The sequence below is a fragment of the Dermacentor variabilis genome, chromosome 3 (genome assembly GCF_050947875.1).
Source record: "Dermacentor variabilis isolate Ectoservices chromosome 3, ASM5094787v1, whole genome shotgun sequence".
Lineage (NCBI taxonomy): Eukaryota > Metazoa > Arthropoda > Arachnida > Ixodida > Ixodidae > Dermacentor > Dermacentor variabilis.
In genome coordinates, this window is record NC_134570.1 from 11,387,526 (window position 1) to 11,403,189 (window position 15,664).

At 47.1% G+C, this 15,664-nt stretch overlaps 1 protein-coding gene and 1 long non-coding RNA gene across 2 annotated transcripts in view; one reads left to right on the forward strand and one right to left on the reverse strand.

The window, feature by feature from the left end:
- Positions 1–313: 313 nt before the first annotated feature.
- LOC142575139 (uncharacterized) overlaps positions 314–15,664 on the forward strand; it is a 60,421-nt gene continuing 45,070 nt past the window's right edge. The window contains exon 1 of the long non-coding RNA XR_012826590.1: positions 314–449. This is a non-coding gene — a long non-coding RNA (uncharacterized LOC142575139). The remainder of the gene's footprint in view (positions 450–15,664) is intronic.
- Positions 447–15,664, reverse strand: part of LOC142575138 (echinoderm microtubule-associated protein-like CG42247) — a 338,361-nt gene continuing 323,143 nt past the window's right edge. The window contains exon 21 of the mRNA XM_075684173.1: positions 447–4,788. Coding sequence (XP_075540288.1) covers positions 4,624–4,788 — 165 coding nt within the window. The 3' untranslated portion in view covers positions 447–4,623. The remainder of the gene's footprint in view (positions 4,789–15,664) is intronic.

Genomic DNA, 15,664 nt, shown 5'->3' on the forward strand with positions numbered 1-15,664 from the left:
GGGAACAACTAACAATTCTGTAATCACAGCGTTAATACGTATTAGGCGCGCTAACGAAATTACGCCGGACTCATCGCTATGACTCAACATTGTTGCTTAACTTAGTGTGAAAAACAAAATGAGATGAATTATTTGTCACGGCTGTCACTCCGCTCGGGATATAACGAGAGCACAACAGCTGTTGCGCCGTCACTATTTCGGGCCACCGCGAGGGACACTGTGCGATCGGTCAAAACGCGCACGGCGGTGCAGGAGGCACACCTAGCGCGACAGCTCTGCGGACGTCGACAGCGAGCGGCGTGTGGTCGTGCATTGGAAAGCTGTTTCCCAACATTTGCAAAGATATAACGCCGTACGCAGGAGTTGATGGTGGATTGCCTAAATGTCCTAAGTAAATCCACGCAGCGGCAGCTAGTCGTCCCAGGGTATGAAGACATCAGTCAAACAAAGTGAGTGCCACTTGACTCTAAATATACGTCTACAACAAAGAATGGTGAAAGACTTTACATTGGAAGTTATTGCTTCTTGCTGTTGTTTGTAGGCGGAGATAGCTGCCCATACTCCCTTTACAAATGAGTGTACGAAATAGCAACCAGATTCAACAATGTAGTCAATGTAGTTATATACATCAAACTTTACAGCCTAACTGAAGCTACTCGTAGATGTATATGAAAGGTCACACCTCGGTGTCGGCCCATACTAAGAACCTCGACTATTATTACTCACTGGTTGAACATAGACAGCAGCAGTCATGATGCATTGATATTATGTGTTTTCTCTAAGGGAGCTTGGCTGTGAGCGATGATAATAAATGTTTGCTACAAGCCGCAGACCACTTCGTCAATAATTTTTATAGATCTTCTCGCGGCTGCAGACGCGACCGCCTTAAACGATGGAATGTGCGGTCAAGTGTTCGCAACTCATCACTTAGTTCCACAGATGCATGCAATATCTGGCACGCACAATTTTATTGTCTGCATCCATCCATGATCGTCCACGTGGTCTACCAAAGCTTCGGAACATGCAACAGTCCAAATACTCTTGTCGAAACCTTCGTGTTTACTAGGGAGTTCAACGGCTCGAGGAACCACTCATTTTTCGCTCGAGCTTTTAAAATCGCGCAGTAGCACCAGGGCTGCCGCCACCAGAAGGAATAAAGATCTACTCTGCGCTGGCAACCGCGTCCTAAATTTTAACCGCAGCTCGGAGTTTCCCCAGCCGGTCTCACAGCGGGCCTCTCGGTTTTGCGAAGACGTAGCACGAACTGCGTCTCCTGCGCATCCAGAAGCTCTGCGGAGTTTCTTGTCACCGGTGACCTATTGTACATCCACGTTGGTATCACTACACTAGAGCCGGTCGCTGCTTTGTCTCAAGAATTTTGTTCTGATGGTCAGATCGCGCGCTCTACATACTTCGTGAGTTCACTCATTATATACAAAAATGCTTCGAGTGTTAATAACCCACTTAAAGTGGAAGCAGAACGCGCGTCTTGTTTTCTATGCACCTCCTACCACGCCCTGAGGCCATCTCTGCGTTCACTGTCCCTGTTTTGATTAATTGTTATTTTTTTTAGATTTCGTTTACACATTTTACAGCTCCACTTAGCGCTACAGCAGGAGTGAAACTCCTCCTATATCATGGACTCTGCCCTGAATTTTCTGCTGTAGGATATGCGAGAGCATACTAGGCCAAGGTGACAGTATATAAATTTAAATAGGCATGTTTGTACCATCGCTCGCCTTATAACGGTCTTCGACATGTCGCCGCCACGAGTCGATGATCGCAGTTCCAGAATATACGTTCTTTGTTTAAATATAGGGTAATCAGTGTACGGGCGCTACAGAAGTTTTCTCATAAGAGGCTCTGCTGACCTGGCCAGCTTGGTGCAAAAGATGTTTGGTTCGACATACAGGCCGTCATTTGGCTATCGAAAAGACACCCTCTAGACACCCGTTATAGGCTCTGCCAACATAGATGTTGAAAAAAATATGCAGTAGACATCGCGTAGGCATGCACGCTACTAAAGGCAGTGAAATTCTCTGTGAGAGGTTCCATCTGAATCTACCGCACTGTATGAAATGGAGTTACGTGAGCTTAGTGTAAAAAAAAATTTTAAAAAAATCCAGCATATACGATGCCGTTGGCTTCAATTAGGAGTCGCATCGATTGCAGTTACCTCATTTAGCTCTTGCGGATCGCGCAGTTACAATGGAATGCAGTGCGCATCAGGTTTGTTACATCGCAAGAATGCGCACCTTATATTACTCTACATAGTTATAAAAATGCAAATAAGCCACATAAATTTCAATGCCCTCCGTACGCATCTAAAGAAAACCTGAAGGCTCAGTTTTCAGGAAGTATTAATTTTACGAGCTGCGCTAGTATTCGAGGAGGAGAGCTCCGAAAGTCTGTCGACTTTTAGGTACAAACAATCATAGAAATTTGATCACACGTCCGCAATTCACTATCTAATGACACTTCCTGGAGCCTTCTTTGTCCTCATGGGACGGAGTAACTGGAGCGGGAACCTCTTCGCTGCTCAGAAGGGGTGAGTGCTACTGCCGCGTCATTCTTATCAGCAGAAGAACGCGCTTGCAAGCTCAGAGCTCACATCAGCCACCGAGCACGTGCACTACGCACAAGCGACTTGTCAGGTTCAAGAAGAGTTTTACATGCAGATCCTCATGCATGAGGAACAACTTCAACTCCAGTCTGTAAAACGCCAATATTGCTGAAGAGCCGTAACCTAACCTGAAGCTACCCGAACAAAAGACCAAATTCTAAAAAAAAATTAATAAATAAACAAAACTCTGTACGAAACATAATCTACTTGGGAGTCGCTCGTCTGTTGAAGGAAATAATGAAAACTCGAGCGAAATCCACAGAAAGCGTTCTAATTAACTCTGAAGAACTGATGTCACCATACTTTCACAACAGTATTTGTAGACATCAAGCTGTTTTTACTGCCCCAAATTGTACCGGGAAGATGCGATAATGATAATGCGATGTAGAGCTGTGAAGCACCAAGTATAAAAATCAGTGCTTCGTAACAGTATTGTGCCGATCGCAGTAGCGATCATGATTATGTGTCGACATTAAAACAAACCGCCTGTTCTTCGAAGAAAAAGTATGGCTTGTGTCTTAAATTTATATATATAAAAGTGAACGGATTTGAGTAACTCCGATTCAGAGAAAACATCATCATTGCGCGTACCGGCCCCGCGCTGATATTTCAGCAAAGCTTAGGCAGCCAGCGTTAACGCACATGGCGACGCAGTCTCTCCACATTTGCGAATCTACTTCGTTCATCTAACGGCTGGGCTTATAATATTTCTAATTGGACAAGGTCTTGAGACCATGATCTCGCAGATCACAGCTGCAAAAGGCCACAAAAGCGTTGCTGCGATTTCTGAAGACTGCCGGACTGAGCGACTGTCTCTGATACAGGGCAGAGAACTGTCACTACGTTGGCGACATCAACACTAGGTAGACTTTATTTCCTTATCATGATTTTTTCCTCCCCTTTCATTAGTTCAGGCTAGCCAACCGCGCTCGGTCCTGGTTAACCTCCCTGCCTTTCATATATCCTTATCTTCCTCTCTCTCTCTCTCTTTAAAATTGTCAATCCCCGATTTTTGAACTGTAGTAAATTGAGTTCCCCAGAAACTCGGACTGTATATGCCAGAATTTCCGCTTCATGTCGCACGATAAGCCGTCCCACGTTAGCGATAGCTCGAAATATTGCACAGCACATTTTCACGGCATCGACTGAGTCTACGCTTGGCTGCAGCCCGGCTGCAGGCAAAGCCATCACTGCATACGCCCATGTGCGCGTGAGCTGAGCGCCCAGCTTACGAATTATCGTTCAACCAAAACTTCTTTTTCATTCCGTAAGAGTAAACCACTGTTCTGATGTTAGAGCAACTTGCTCAACAGTAGACTAAGTGCTCATTTAAGAAATGAAAACGTGGCCTTTGATCTTTACTAAGGCCGCTAAATGTATGTAAGTGCGCTCGTTTTATTGTGATTTCAGAATCATTTTACTAAAAATGTCCATACTACAGACTTCGCCAGCTTGTCAACGCTATTTGGGAAGCACTACTTGGTTTAATTGAAACATGGGCAAATTGCGGCCCTTGCACGCACAAAAATTACTCAGATTTTCTTTCTGCTACGCATCAAAATATTAAGAAATTTACATACGGTACAGCCACAGGAAGCACTCATTAATTGGTGACAATGAAGACGTTCGCTGCTGTAGCACGTACACCAATGGGACCCAATATCGTACGTTACGCCCCGTTCCTTAGGAAGTACAAATGGCTGCAATTACTGACACTTCGCAGCGCTAGAAGCCTGAGAAGTCGCAAGGTGTGTGTCACTCCTTCATTTCTGTTTATCCTTGATGTAGCATTGAAGGTATTTTCGCTGTAAATGACACCGGTACCCAATCTGCTCGGCAACGGGCATTCTCTGGGAATTTGCGCACAGGTTTTGAGCTCAGTCTCACAGCACACGAGGTTTCCTATCATGAAGGGCTCGCTGCTGCCCGCGCCCCTTTCTGCAACTGGCACTCGACCAGATCTTGACGTCGTCGAAGCACTGGCGTCCTGCTCGAACAGTTCACGTGACGCGATCAGACTCGGAGCGGACACGCTGGTTGGAAACCATCTTCCAGACCACGAAGTAGCCTGCCTGGGCCAGCAGGGTGACCAGGTACTTGTCGCTCTGCAGGAACCGAACGCATGTCACGGGGGACGAGCTGATCTTCTGCTCCGTGAAGCCCGCCTGCGAGGACAACGCAAGTGGCACTGACTGCCTGCTCCGCAGCACGCCCGTGAGAAAGTGCTGCCACTCATATCATACATGTGGCCCATTGGCTGCGCCGTCACGTGTCCAATGACGCACGCACTATAGGCACAGCTTCGAATCTTTATTTCCACCATGTACATTACAGATGGAGGACAACGGAAAAAAAGCTGCCAGTAGGCGCCTTGACGAGTCCGCAGCCCCACGTAATGAGCGGCGTTTGGACATCAGCAATGAAAAACAGTCAATAAACAAATGTAAATACTTGATCAGTGCAGAACAAAAGTAAAACACAATGATTCGAACACATTGAAACAAACGAATAAATAAATAAATAAATAAATACCAAGACAAGTAAATCAGTTTTCTTCTTCTGCAAACATAGATCTATGTTTAGCAGTGGAACAAATAAATAAGTCATAATTAGTAGATTGATAATAGTTTAACAGTGATGGCAAAGAATAACATAGACGTTCCATGCCAGAGGTCAAGCGGGGTGCAACAACTTTCCAATATTCTCCATGTCTGGTAGCATAATAGCGCTCATATTTTTCTAATTGTGCCAGTTTACCTAGGTTAGGTATGTCATATCTCACTTCATATTTAAATCTAGTACTTAAACGATAGAGGTATAATTTATGAGCCGTGATAATATGCGCTCTATGGCAAAAACCTGCAGTTGTTGCATTAAAATCAGCATTGTACACGTGGCGTAGGTATCGCTTCTGCATAACGCAAATTTTTTGTAGGTTCGAAAATGTAGTTGGCAGTAGTTAACATGTGAATAGAAAAGATAATTATAAATAAGTATTTTCAGTTTTGCAGAAAGAATGTATCTGAGACGACGAATTATTCCAGTTATTCGAGCAAGGTTTGTTACTAGCGAGTTCACATGGGATTCCCAGGACATGTGTGCAGTAGATGTCACACCGAGGCATTTAAAATGGTCAACGATATCTACAGGATGAGAGTTTAAAATAATATCGGCATGAGGAGGGACTCGCTTATTTTTGGCCCGAAAGATCACTGCCTTTGTTTTATTTTCGTTAATCTTCATAGAGTTATAGGAGGACCAATGTTGTAGCTGAACTATAGTATCCTTACAATTAGAGATCAAGGGATCGACGTTACCACCAGAAAAAAATATGGTAGTGTCATCTGCATATATAATAAATTTCGCCTACTGATTAATATTAACAATATAATTTATATATAGGTTAAATAGCAAGGGCCCCAACATCCTGCCTTGTGGGACACCTCAATGCAGTGGAAAAACTTGTGATCGTGAGTTATTGATTTGGACAACTTGTCGCCGATGGGATAAATATGACCGCAGTAAATGTAACCCACACCCACGTTTACCATAAATATACAACTTATCCAGCAAAACTTTATTATTCACCAAGTCAAAAGCCTTGGAAAAGTCGACAAATAAGCCAATCACTACTATCTTGCTTTCAAATTGTGTTAAAATATATTCCTTTTGGTGAAGCAATGCTAGTTCTGTTGACATGTTCTTCCGGAACCCAAATTGGTGAGGTGTTAATACATTAGAACTTTCAACGATGTTCAAGACCCTAGTGAATTATTTTCTCGAAAGCCTTTCAAAAATTCGCAAGACAGATACCGGTCGGTAATTACCCGTCATTTCGATTCCCCTTTTTAAAGAGCACTACTACTTTGGCAATTTGCATTTTTATTGGAAATCTTGATGAAGTCAGACAGGTATTAAATATATTCGTAAGGACTGGGGCAATTACGTCTTCGACATATTTAACAAGTTTTATTTGAATTTCGTCGATATCTTTACTGCTGCTGAGATGCTCTTGCCCCACTACAAGTAGTGAGACGTGTCCGAGTCGGCTCCCGCTTTATGGGCAGTTTTGACCGGATTTTTCTCTCTTTGGTGCCTAATTCTGTGCTAAACGGATCCGCGAAGTTACACGCTACACCGGGATATAGGACCTTTTTCAGTGAGTGGACTGTACTTGTTTTTACGGCCTTTCTCGTCTAGACTACGCCGCCGGAAGTGTTAACCCTTATCACCGAACCCGCCGTGCTCGTGGGCCGCGCCGGCTCCCCGGCCGCCTGACGCTTTTGTCATGATGGAACACGCTGTGGAAGCGAAGATATTGCTCCGGAAGGCGTCTCGGAGGATGCTGGCCGGAAAATTAACACCCAGAGGAATTCTACGACCAAGCCAAGGCCATCATACGACGGCAACGCTGTTAGCCCTAACGGCGGGCCGGCACCCAAGAACGGCAAATTCAGTCCAAACTCACCGGCTAGCGTCAAGAACGGTATTATCCTTCGCGGTAAAATGCTTCTGCTGCCGAAAAATGATATCAAGATTATCGTCAGGATTAGGGGAGGTCTGAATATTGCTAAAATTGGTGCGGCCGCGGTGGCTGATGCAATCACGGCTGCTGCTTGCATAGACGAGGTAAAGCGAGAAGCAGACACGATCTGCCCCAATTATCAGCAGAATATTGTGGTGGTTAGCGCGCCGGAAAAAAGAAAATGCTGCGAAGTACGTGAGGATCAAGAATTTATGCATTGCTGGGCCCATGCATGAAGTTGCGGCATATCGTGCGGCGCCGCATGAAACGTGCAAGGGAATCATAAGGAATGTTCCTCTCAGCGAGGGACCCGAAGCGCTAAGTCGCAAGATTGTTAACCCGCGTAATCCCCTGGGCCTGGCGGCAAAAGCATCAAGGAGTCGGGTACGGTCATCATCGCCTTCGATGGATACAAGGTGCCCAATTACGTTCGTTATGGTAACGCGCTGGTTAGGTGCACGCTTTATCGCAAGCAGATTGGATGTTTGTTATGCTTGTGGAAAGCTGGGGCATCGCGCTAACGTCTGCCCCTCGCCGGAAGAAGTGGTTTGCAGGGCACTTGCAGGGAGACTGGGCAAGGACAAGATCGTGGGCGTCGACGTTCAAGATCAAGATCGAGGAGACCAGGTAGAGCATCTCGCAGCCGCTCCGGTGGCCGGTCTGGGAGCAGATCGGCGTCTAAGGTGCGCTTCGAACAGGACGGACAGTTGGGAACTGAGACTGCGCGTGGCCCCAATGGGACTGCGGGACAGGGTGTGCGCGAGAGTGGTGTGTTGCAGGGTCTACAAGGCAAGGGCCCCAGTGGAGCGGCCAGTGGTACTACATGGGCGGAGCGCACAAGTGCTCGAACAGAGATGCCTAGTTTGGTAAGGCCAGAGCAAAGCAAGAATGAGGCGATATTCAAGAGGCTAGAACAGGAAAACGCAGAGTTGAGAGAAATGGTGAGGTTGCTTAGGGCAGAAATCTCGGCCCTTAAGGGCGTGGCAGGATCTGCACCGGCCGAGAGTGCAATGCCTGAGCCCATAGCATGGATTTTGCTGATGTAGGTGAGGCTAGTGGGTCACGCCCCTCAAAGAGGAAGGCGATGACTCATGAGGCGGAGCCCGCGTCGAGGAAGCTGAGATCTGAGGTGAAGGAGATGCTGTCGAGTGTTGTAGATAGTGTTAAGCAGGTCAACGATGGTCTGGCGCAGCTGAATACGTGTCTCACAGAGTCGCTCGGCTCGATCGATCAGAGGTTCAAGGAGCTGCAGTTTAGAATAGACGTGTTCGAAAACAAATCCAGTCTGTGTGCCTCTCCCCTTCTTAGGTCGGGATCTCAGTCGGCTGGTTCCTCGACAGGGAAGTCTCAGATTCAGCAAGGTGGCTCGCAGCAACTGCTTTAACATGGTGCGACAAAATGAGGCTTTTTGTGTGTGGCAATGGAACTGTAGGTGGTTGGCTCGTAAACGGGCGCCTCTACAGCAGTATATTCGCGCGTTTAAGGGTAGGCCGCAGGCTATTCTACTGCAGGAGACAATGACGGAAGATGTTTGTCTGACGGGCTACCGAACCGTCTTCGGCGCATCCAAAGCTCGGGGGACCTGCATTGTGTTGGATAGCAAACGGACGCAGGTGGTCCATAATCTTAAGATACCTTTCAGTTCCCTGGAATATGTCATGATTGAGATGATTCCTAACCAGGTTAACAAGAAAAGCGTGTTTATTCTGAAGGTGTATAGTGCTCCGAGGGACAGGGTGCAGAGATCCAAGCTGCTTCTGCAGAAGGCTTCTAAGCTTGCCGGGGACCATCCGCTGATCGTGGCTGGAGATTTTAATGCTCCGTATCACGTGTGGGGTTACAAGCATGACACAGTTAAAGGGAGAGACCTTTGGCAGAACGCTGCGGAGTTTAACCTTACGCTGGTCACTGACCCTGCCTTTCCGACATGTATAGGGACGTCGACGTGTAGGGATACTACCCCTGACCTCTGCTTTGTAAAGAACGCGGCCAAGCCTTGTTGGCTCAATCTTGCCGAAGACCTAGGTAGTGATCATTATATTAACCCAGTCGTTCGTGAGGTTGAGGGTAGGCGCGCCAGGGCGTTAACGTTTATAGACTGGGATAAGTTTCGGATGATCCGGGAGGAGAGAGCAGAAAGGGGGAAGGAATTCGAAGGCCTGTACCGGCCGTCCCTGGAGGATTGGGTCACCCAGGTGAGGGAGGATGTAAAGGAGGCTACGAAGGAGATCACTACGGATTTGGAGATGGATAGTGTTGATAGCAGGCTGTCCCATCTGATTGAAGCCAGGCGGTCTATGCTGGCTAGGTGGAAGGGGCAGCGGCTTAATCGTAGGCTGCGTAAAAAGGTTTCCGAGCTGAATAAGCTAATTGAGGAGCACTCTAAGCTTTTGTGTAGGCAACAGTGGGATGAGGTATGCAACTCGGTGGACGAGCAGGTGCGCAACGAGAGGTCATGGGGCTTGCTTAAGCATTTGCTAAATGACTCCAATACGAGAGTTAGTCAGGGGCACGTCCTTGCTGGAGCTGTACACGAAGCAGTGGGGTCGGCGCGGAGGAAGAGCTGGTTGAAAAGCTGGCCAACAAATACCTTCCTGTTGCGGACCCGGATGCTCTTCTGACGGAGCAGGCCTACACGGGAGAGGACAACTTTTCCCTAGGTGAGGACTTTCTGTGGAAGAGGTACGCACAGTTTTGCATACCATTAACAGCATGTCGGCTCCCGCACCGAACGGGATTTGGAACAAGCTTTTAAAGAATCTGGACGATATGTCAATCAAGTTCCTTACCGGGGAGGTTAACGCTATGTGGAAAGACGGGGTGGTTCCGGAGCAGTGGAAGACAGCTTTCACGGTACAGATTCCCAAGGCTGGAAAAGTCCCGAGCATAGATAACTTAAGGCCTATTTCGCTCACTTCGTGTGTGGGCAAGGTAGCCGAGCATGCGGTGCTTAATCGGCTTACAAGGTACCTTGAGGAGAACCAGGTCTACCCCCACACTATGATTGGTTTTCGGGCCGGGCTGTCGACTCTAGATGCAATGAAGCTCACCAAGCATCAGGTCATTGATGGAGATGGAAGGGGCGTTAAGGCCATCCTAGGGCTTGACCTGGAGGAGGCTTTTGACAACGATTGGCACTCTTATATTCTTAAGTCCATTTCGGATCTTGGCCTCGGCGCGCGCTTTCATGACTATGTCAGGTCCTTCCTGTCAGGCAGGAAGGCTACCTTGAGGGTTGCGGAGCTGGAGTCAAAGACGTTAAATTTTGGAGACAGGGGCACTCCTCAGGGGGCCGTCACCTCGCCCACATTGTTCAATCTGGCCATGGTCGGATTGACCAAGTATGCAGATGACGTGACCATATGGTGTCCCGGTGGTAATGAGGGCTATATCGAAAGTGTTCTGCAGGAGGCAGTAGATGTAATTGAGAATTATTTGGACCCGACGGGGTTAAGGTGCTCCCCCTCCAAGTCGGAGCTGTTGCTGTACAGTCCCACTAGAAGGGGACCAAAGCCAAGGGGATGGATCCCCGTGGACCAGCTGAGCATTCAGCTTCGTACAAGAAATCGCGATCTCATACCTAGGGTAGATAAGGTTCTGGAGATGATGATTGATTCGAACGGCGCCAACACGCTGACGATCCAGAAGATCATTGCCAAGACAGAAAATGCGGTACGCCTAGTGAAGAGGGTGGCCAACAGGCAGACGGGGTTCAAGGAGGATAGTCTGATTAGATTTATGCACGCATTTTTATTGTGTTAGTTTACTTATGTGGCGGCCATGCACAAGTGGAAACCATCGCAGAAGGAGAAGCTTGACACGCAGATTAGAAAGATCACGAAGAAAGTGTTGGGAGTGCTAATGTGCACCAGCACCGCCGACTTCTCCAGCTGGGAATTCATAATACCTTGGATGAGATAGCTGAGGCTCAGGAGAGGACGCAGATTGTGTGTATCCCTACGACTAGCATGGGTCGGCAGATTCTGAAAGAGTTAGGTGTTCCTCAGGACAAGATTCCGCAGCTTCATGTCGGTATTCCCTTGAAGGTCCGTAATCGGTATCACGTCAAGCCTGTTCCCAGGAACATGCATCCGGAGCGAAATGTGGGCCAGGGGGGCTTGCCTGCTGAGACTCATTCGTGATGAGAATCAGAAGGTTGGCTTCGTCGATGCTTCTTTTAACGAGAAGAGGAAGGTGTTTACCAGAGCTGTCATGGGCAATGAGGGCAGTGTCGTTAACGCTGCTACCATTGAGACTGATAGGCCAGAGGTCGCGGAGCAAGCGGCAATTGCGCTCGCCCTGGTTGACAGGCGCAGGCCTTTCGTATATAGCGATTCAAAGACGGCCGTTAGGGCCTTTGAGAAGGGCTCGTTGGCTAAGGTTGCTTTTAAAATTATGCAGACATGTGAGATCTCTCAACACTATTTATGTTGGTTCCCTGCTCACCTTGGGATGATTGAGGCAGCCTCTCCGAAAGTCAATGAGTCCGCTCATGAGGCAGCGCGAGATCTTACCCTTCGCTCTGCACCGCGCCATGGCGTGGCGGTACTCCCCGAGAACAGAGACTCTCCTTCCACATACAAGGAAATCACGAAGTATTACCTTCTTAATCGCAGGGTTTAGTTTGCCCCATCCTAAACTAAACAGGGCTCAGGCACTTACATTACGCTTACTACAGACTGGTACTTATCCTTGCCCACGGAGACTGAACATGTTTTATCCGGAGACCTATGCAGAGCCTCATTGCCAAGATTGTGGTGCCTTAGCCACGCTCAAACACATGCTCTGGTCTTGCGAAAGAATTGTAGACTCGGTGATCAAGGATGCGTCCAGGTGGGAGGCTGCACTTCGCAGCCCGGTCCTGGATGAACAATTCTGGGCTGTCCAGCAGGCTCACGACATGGCCGGGAGACTTGGCCTTCCGGTCCCGACGTGGGAGCGGCCCGCTTAGTGGTTAATTATCACTACTTGCAGTACCAAATGAAGTTTTCCATCCATCCATCTACTGCTGCTGTTGTTTAAATTTGTGATTATTGAAATCACTTCGTGTACTGTGACTGGCTGCAGAAATAAAGATTTATCATTCCTCATGTTCACATATTGACATGCGTCTGGGGAACTACCCGATGTACTGACGTTTTTAAAGAAAGCACTGAAAGCATCAGCCAGATCCGCGGAACCGACATGACGCTCAATAAAGAAAAAAAAATACGCCGACGTAGCATCGGGCAAGCGTGCTCGTCTCGCACCCCGGAGGCTCGGGTTCAATTGCCACCCACAGCAAATTTTTTTGTACTTTTTAAAGTAATTGATTTACTATGTTTGCAGGAACTTCCCTGAGAGAGTTGATGTCAAATTCGAGCATTTCTGAGGTGTTTTTACACTTTGCGCCGTCGGTCATGTTTGGTACCATCAGTCGGTGGCGACGCCGATGACTCGGGATTTCCGCGTAATGGGGCATATAATCTTTTCGCATTAATGAAATATTTTTTTATTTTGTCCGCATATTGGCGATGAGCATGGACGGGCGTTGCAAAAGAAATCGCATGCTCCGGAGCGCAGAGTCAATGGCTGTGATAAGCGGCTCTGATGCAATGGCACAGCTTAACACGACCTACGAACTCGAGTCATATACGACATATTTGAAGTAGCAACCACATACGACACAATGAATGTTTACGGAAGCTATGCTAAGCGTTAGTCTTCTCTCGAACACCACTGCACACGGCTCAGTAACTGTTGGTGTCTCTACAATGAGCAAATTTATGCACCACGTGGCGGTTCGGGTTATGCAAAAGGATAGGACGTTGGGTGAGTTGGTAAGGTAACATATTCTTGGATTGTAGCGCGAAGGACGAGCGCCAACTCCGAACTAAATCTTTACTGAAACTATCAACTTCTACTTCGATCTTCTTCTTATCTGTGTGTGTGTCCCATCGCACTGCAATCCAAGAATAGGTTCGGGTTATGCTGCCGGGGCATGCAAAATATCGAAGTCCTATCGCGCAGCAATTTCGAGCTGTGCTTTTAGGTTTTTCCTAATTACTATTCATTGTTTTCTGTTCAAACTAAAAAGAAGGAGAACAAGAAACAAGAAAAGTATGCCAAGTTTCTTGAGGGAGTGGGAAATTAGGTTTTAACCGAAAAGGCCAGTGAAATCAAATTTAGCGGAAAGCTATGACAGCGATCGGCCCGCGGATGCCTGGTTAGGACAAGGTCATCTAGCAGCGCCTGCCGTGTGAGCAATCTTTACTTTTTTTCTTTTATTTGCTTCCATTTTACCTGTAATTGCGACGAAAACTAGATGAGAGGATAGGAGAGGGCTCGGGGAAGCTCAACTTGCTCCACCTGGCAGAATCCTACCTCAGCTTACAGTGAAGCTGTTTTTCTGGGGCTGCTGCATTAAGAACTAGAGCTACCTGTAATTATACCACTCACATTACAAGGTCGCCCGCACATAACGCTTTCCAGCTCTTGAGGAGGAAATTCTTTACGAAGGCTGTAATTGAACCACAGACATGTAACTAAGCGTGAATTTTTATCATAACGTTCTGCCCATTCTCATTAAATTTTAGCTCGGTAACAATTATAGTTCTCCCAGGGCAGCGGGCTAAATTATGCGCTCTTCGCAAAACACACATAGAACGCTCCAGAGGGCTCGCATACTTAATTGATTGCAAATGCCGTAATTACCCCCTACACTTTGAACTTCACTCGCATATAACTAGCAAGCATGGTCCGTTGCATTAACCAAACGTAAGCAAGATGCTTCGTATAGCTCGCATCGAGGATGCCAGGGAAACTCCATGCAAACAGCGCATAGGGTTCAAAGAGGGTTCAGTAATTATTCATCAAGCTTCCAATCTAGCCAAAAATGCTAACGTTCTGCCACACATCATGCAAAACGTGCAGCCATTGTAATTTCATCAAAAGTGAGCTCGGTGTGGCGGACAATTCTCTCGTAACACTGGAAAACACAGCCTATAGCAGCAGTATAACTATAACGCTTTCGGTCAGTTGCTAAAGAATATTTTGCAAAGGTTTTACCTCGTCCACAGACATTTGACTCCGCATGAAAATCCTCCATAGTCTTCCGCCAAGTTTCGCTAAATTTCATCCTGCTGGCATTTGTAGTTCGCTTAGCACAGTGAAATAAACTTTGCGCCATTCTTAAAACACACATCTCGCTTCGGTGCGCTTTATTGCTAAGACCGTATTTCGCCCACACGTTTTAAACTCCCCCTATGCAGTACTCATATCCTGCCCCTTATCCTAACCAAATATAAACAACATCACACATTTAGTTCACCGACGATGTCGGGGAAGCTTAATATGAATATTGTGTCAGGCATGAAAATGGGGGCAAAAACTAGGGCTCAGTAAGAAGTTTCAAAGCTCTTAATTAAGCCAGAAACGTTACATGTTCGCCATGCATCACCACCTTTTCACACAAAGTGAACTCGGTATATCATGTGCAGTTCATTTAGGGCTCCGATAAACATTGCGGCTAACGGCCATATGACATTTTGAAGTACTGGGTTCCTAAATTTTTCCTAATATCCGTGATTATTTGAGTTCTTAAACCTTTGCCCACCGATGACTCCTAAAATTTCCTTTATTAGCTTAAAATGGCAACTTTGTGGTACATTGAGATATTTCGGAGCATTCGGCAATTTTTGAATGAGGTTCGTAATACGCTTGCAAAGGTCTGAAACTCTTGAACAGGTAATTAGCTTCAGAAGCTTTAAATAACCTATACACTTCGAACTTTCGGCATACGACACTCGTAAAACGGCCTCCATCTTATTCAAATATAGAAAGCGTTCCCAATTTTGGTCCTTCCTGCAGGAAAACTTTGTGAGCGTGTCGTACAGTCCCTTTAAATGGGCGGGAAACTGCAGTTTCTCAGTTTATATTTAGCGTACAGTGGCCGTTTGGGTACGTTGGTAAGCGGCGTACAGCCACTGCTTCAGCTGTTTCGGCAACTCTCCCTCCGGTGTACAAGTGTCACTCAGTACACGGGGCTATTCTCGTGAAAACGTGAACAGAGCGAAGCGCCGAAAAAGAACAGAATTGAAATGAAATTATTGCATTATTAGAGCACAGATTCATTTTGCCTCTTCCTGCCACTGTGTGGCTGCTGGCTGTAGTGCTGCCGCGACAACTGGGCACGTGCCAGTACTGGGCACACGCGGAGAATGCTCGACCCCAGAACGAGCACGTGCCGCTGGGTGCGTGCGCCAACAGACAAGCTGAGGCAGGAAGCCGGCAACAGAAAATTGATCAAGTCGGCCACAGATGAAAGAAAAACCCTGCAACGGAAGAATCCGAATGTGGAGAAATGTATAGCTTGTGTAAACCTAGACTTTGTTTATCGAACATGGCACTCATTGGCAAATCAATCTGAGCTGACGTGGCAAAGCTTGCCGTGTTAAGAACGGCCAGCTGCAGTGCAAGTTTTGCCGGCCAGTTGCGACTGTGGCGGTAACTTTCCTGGAGCGTCGCCACACACTTCT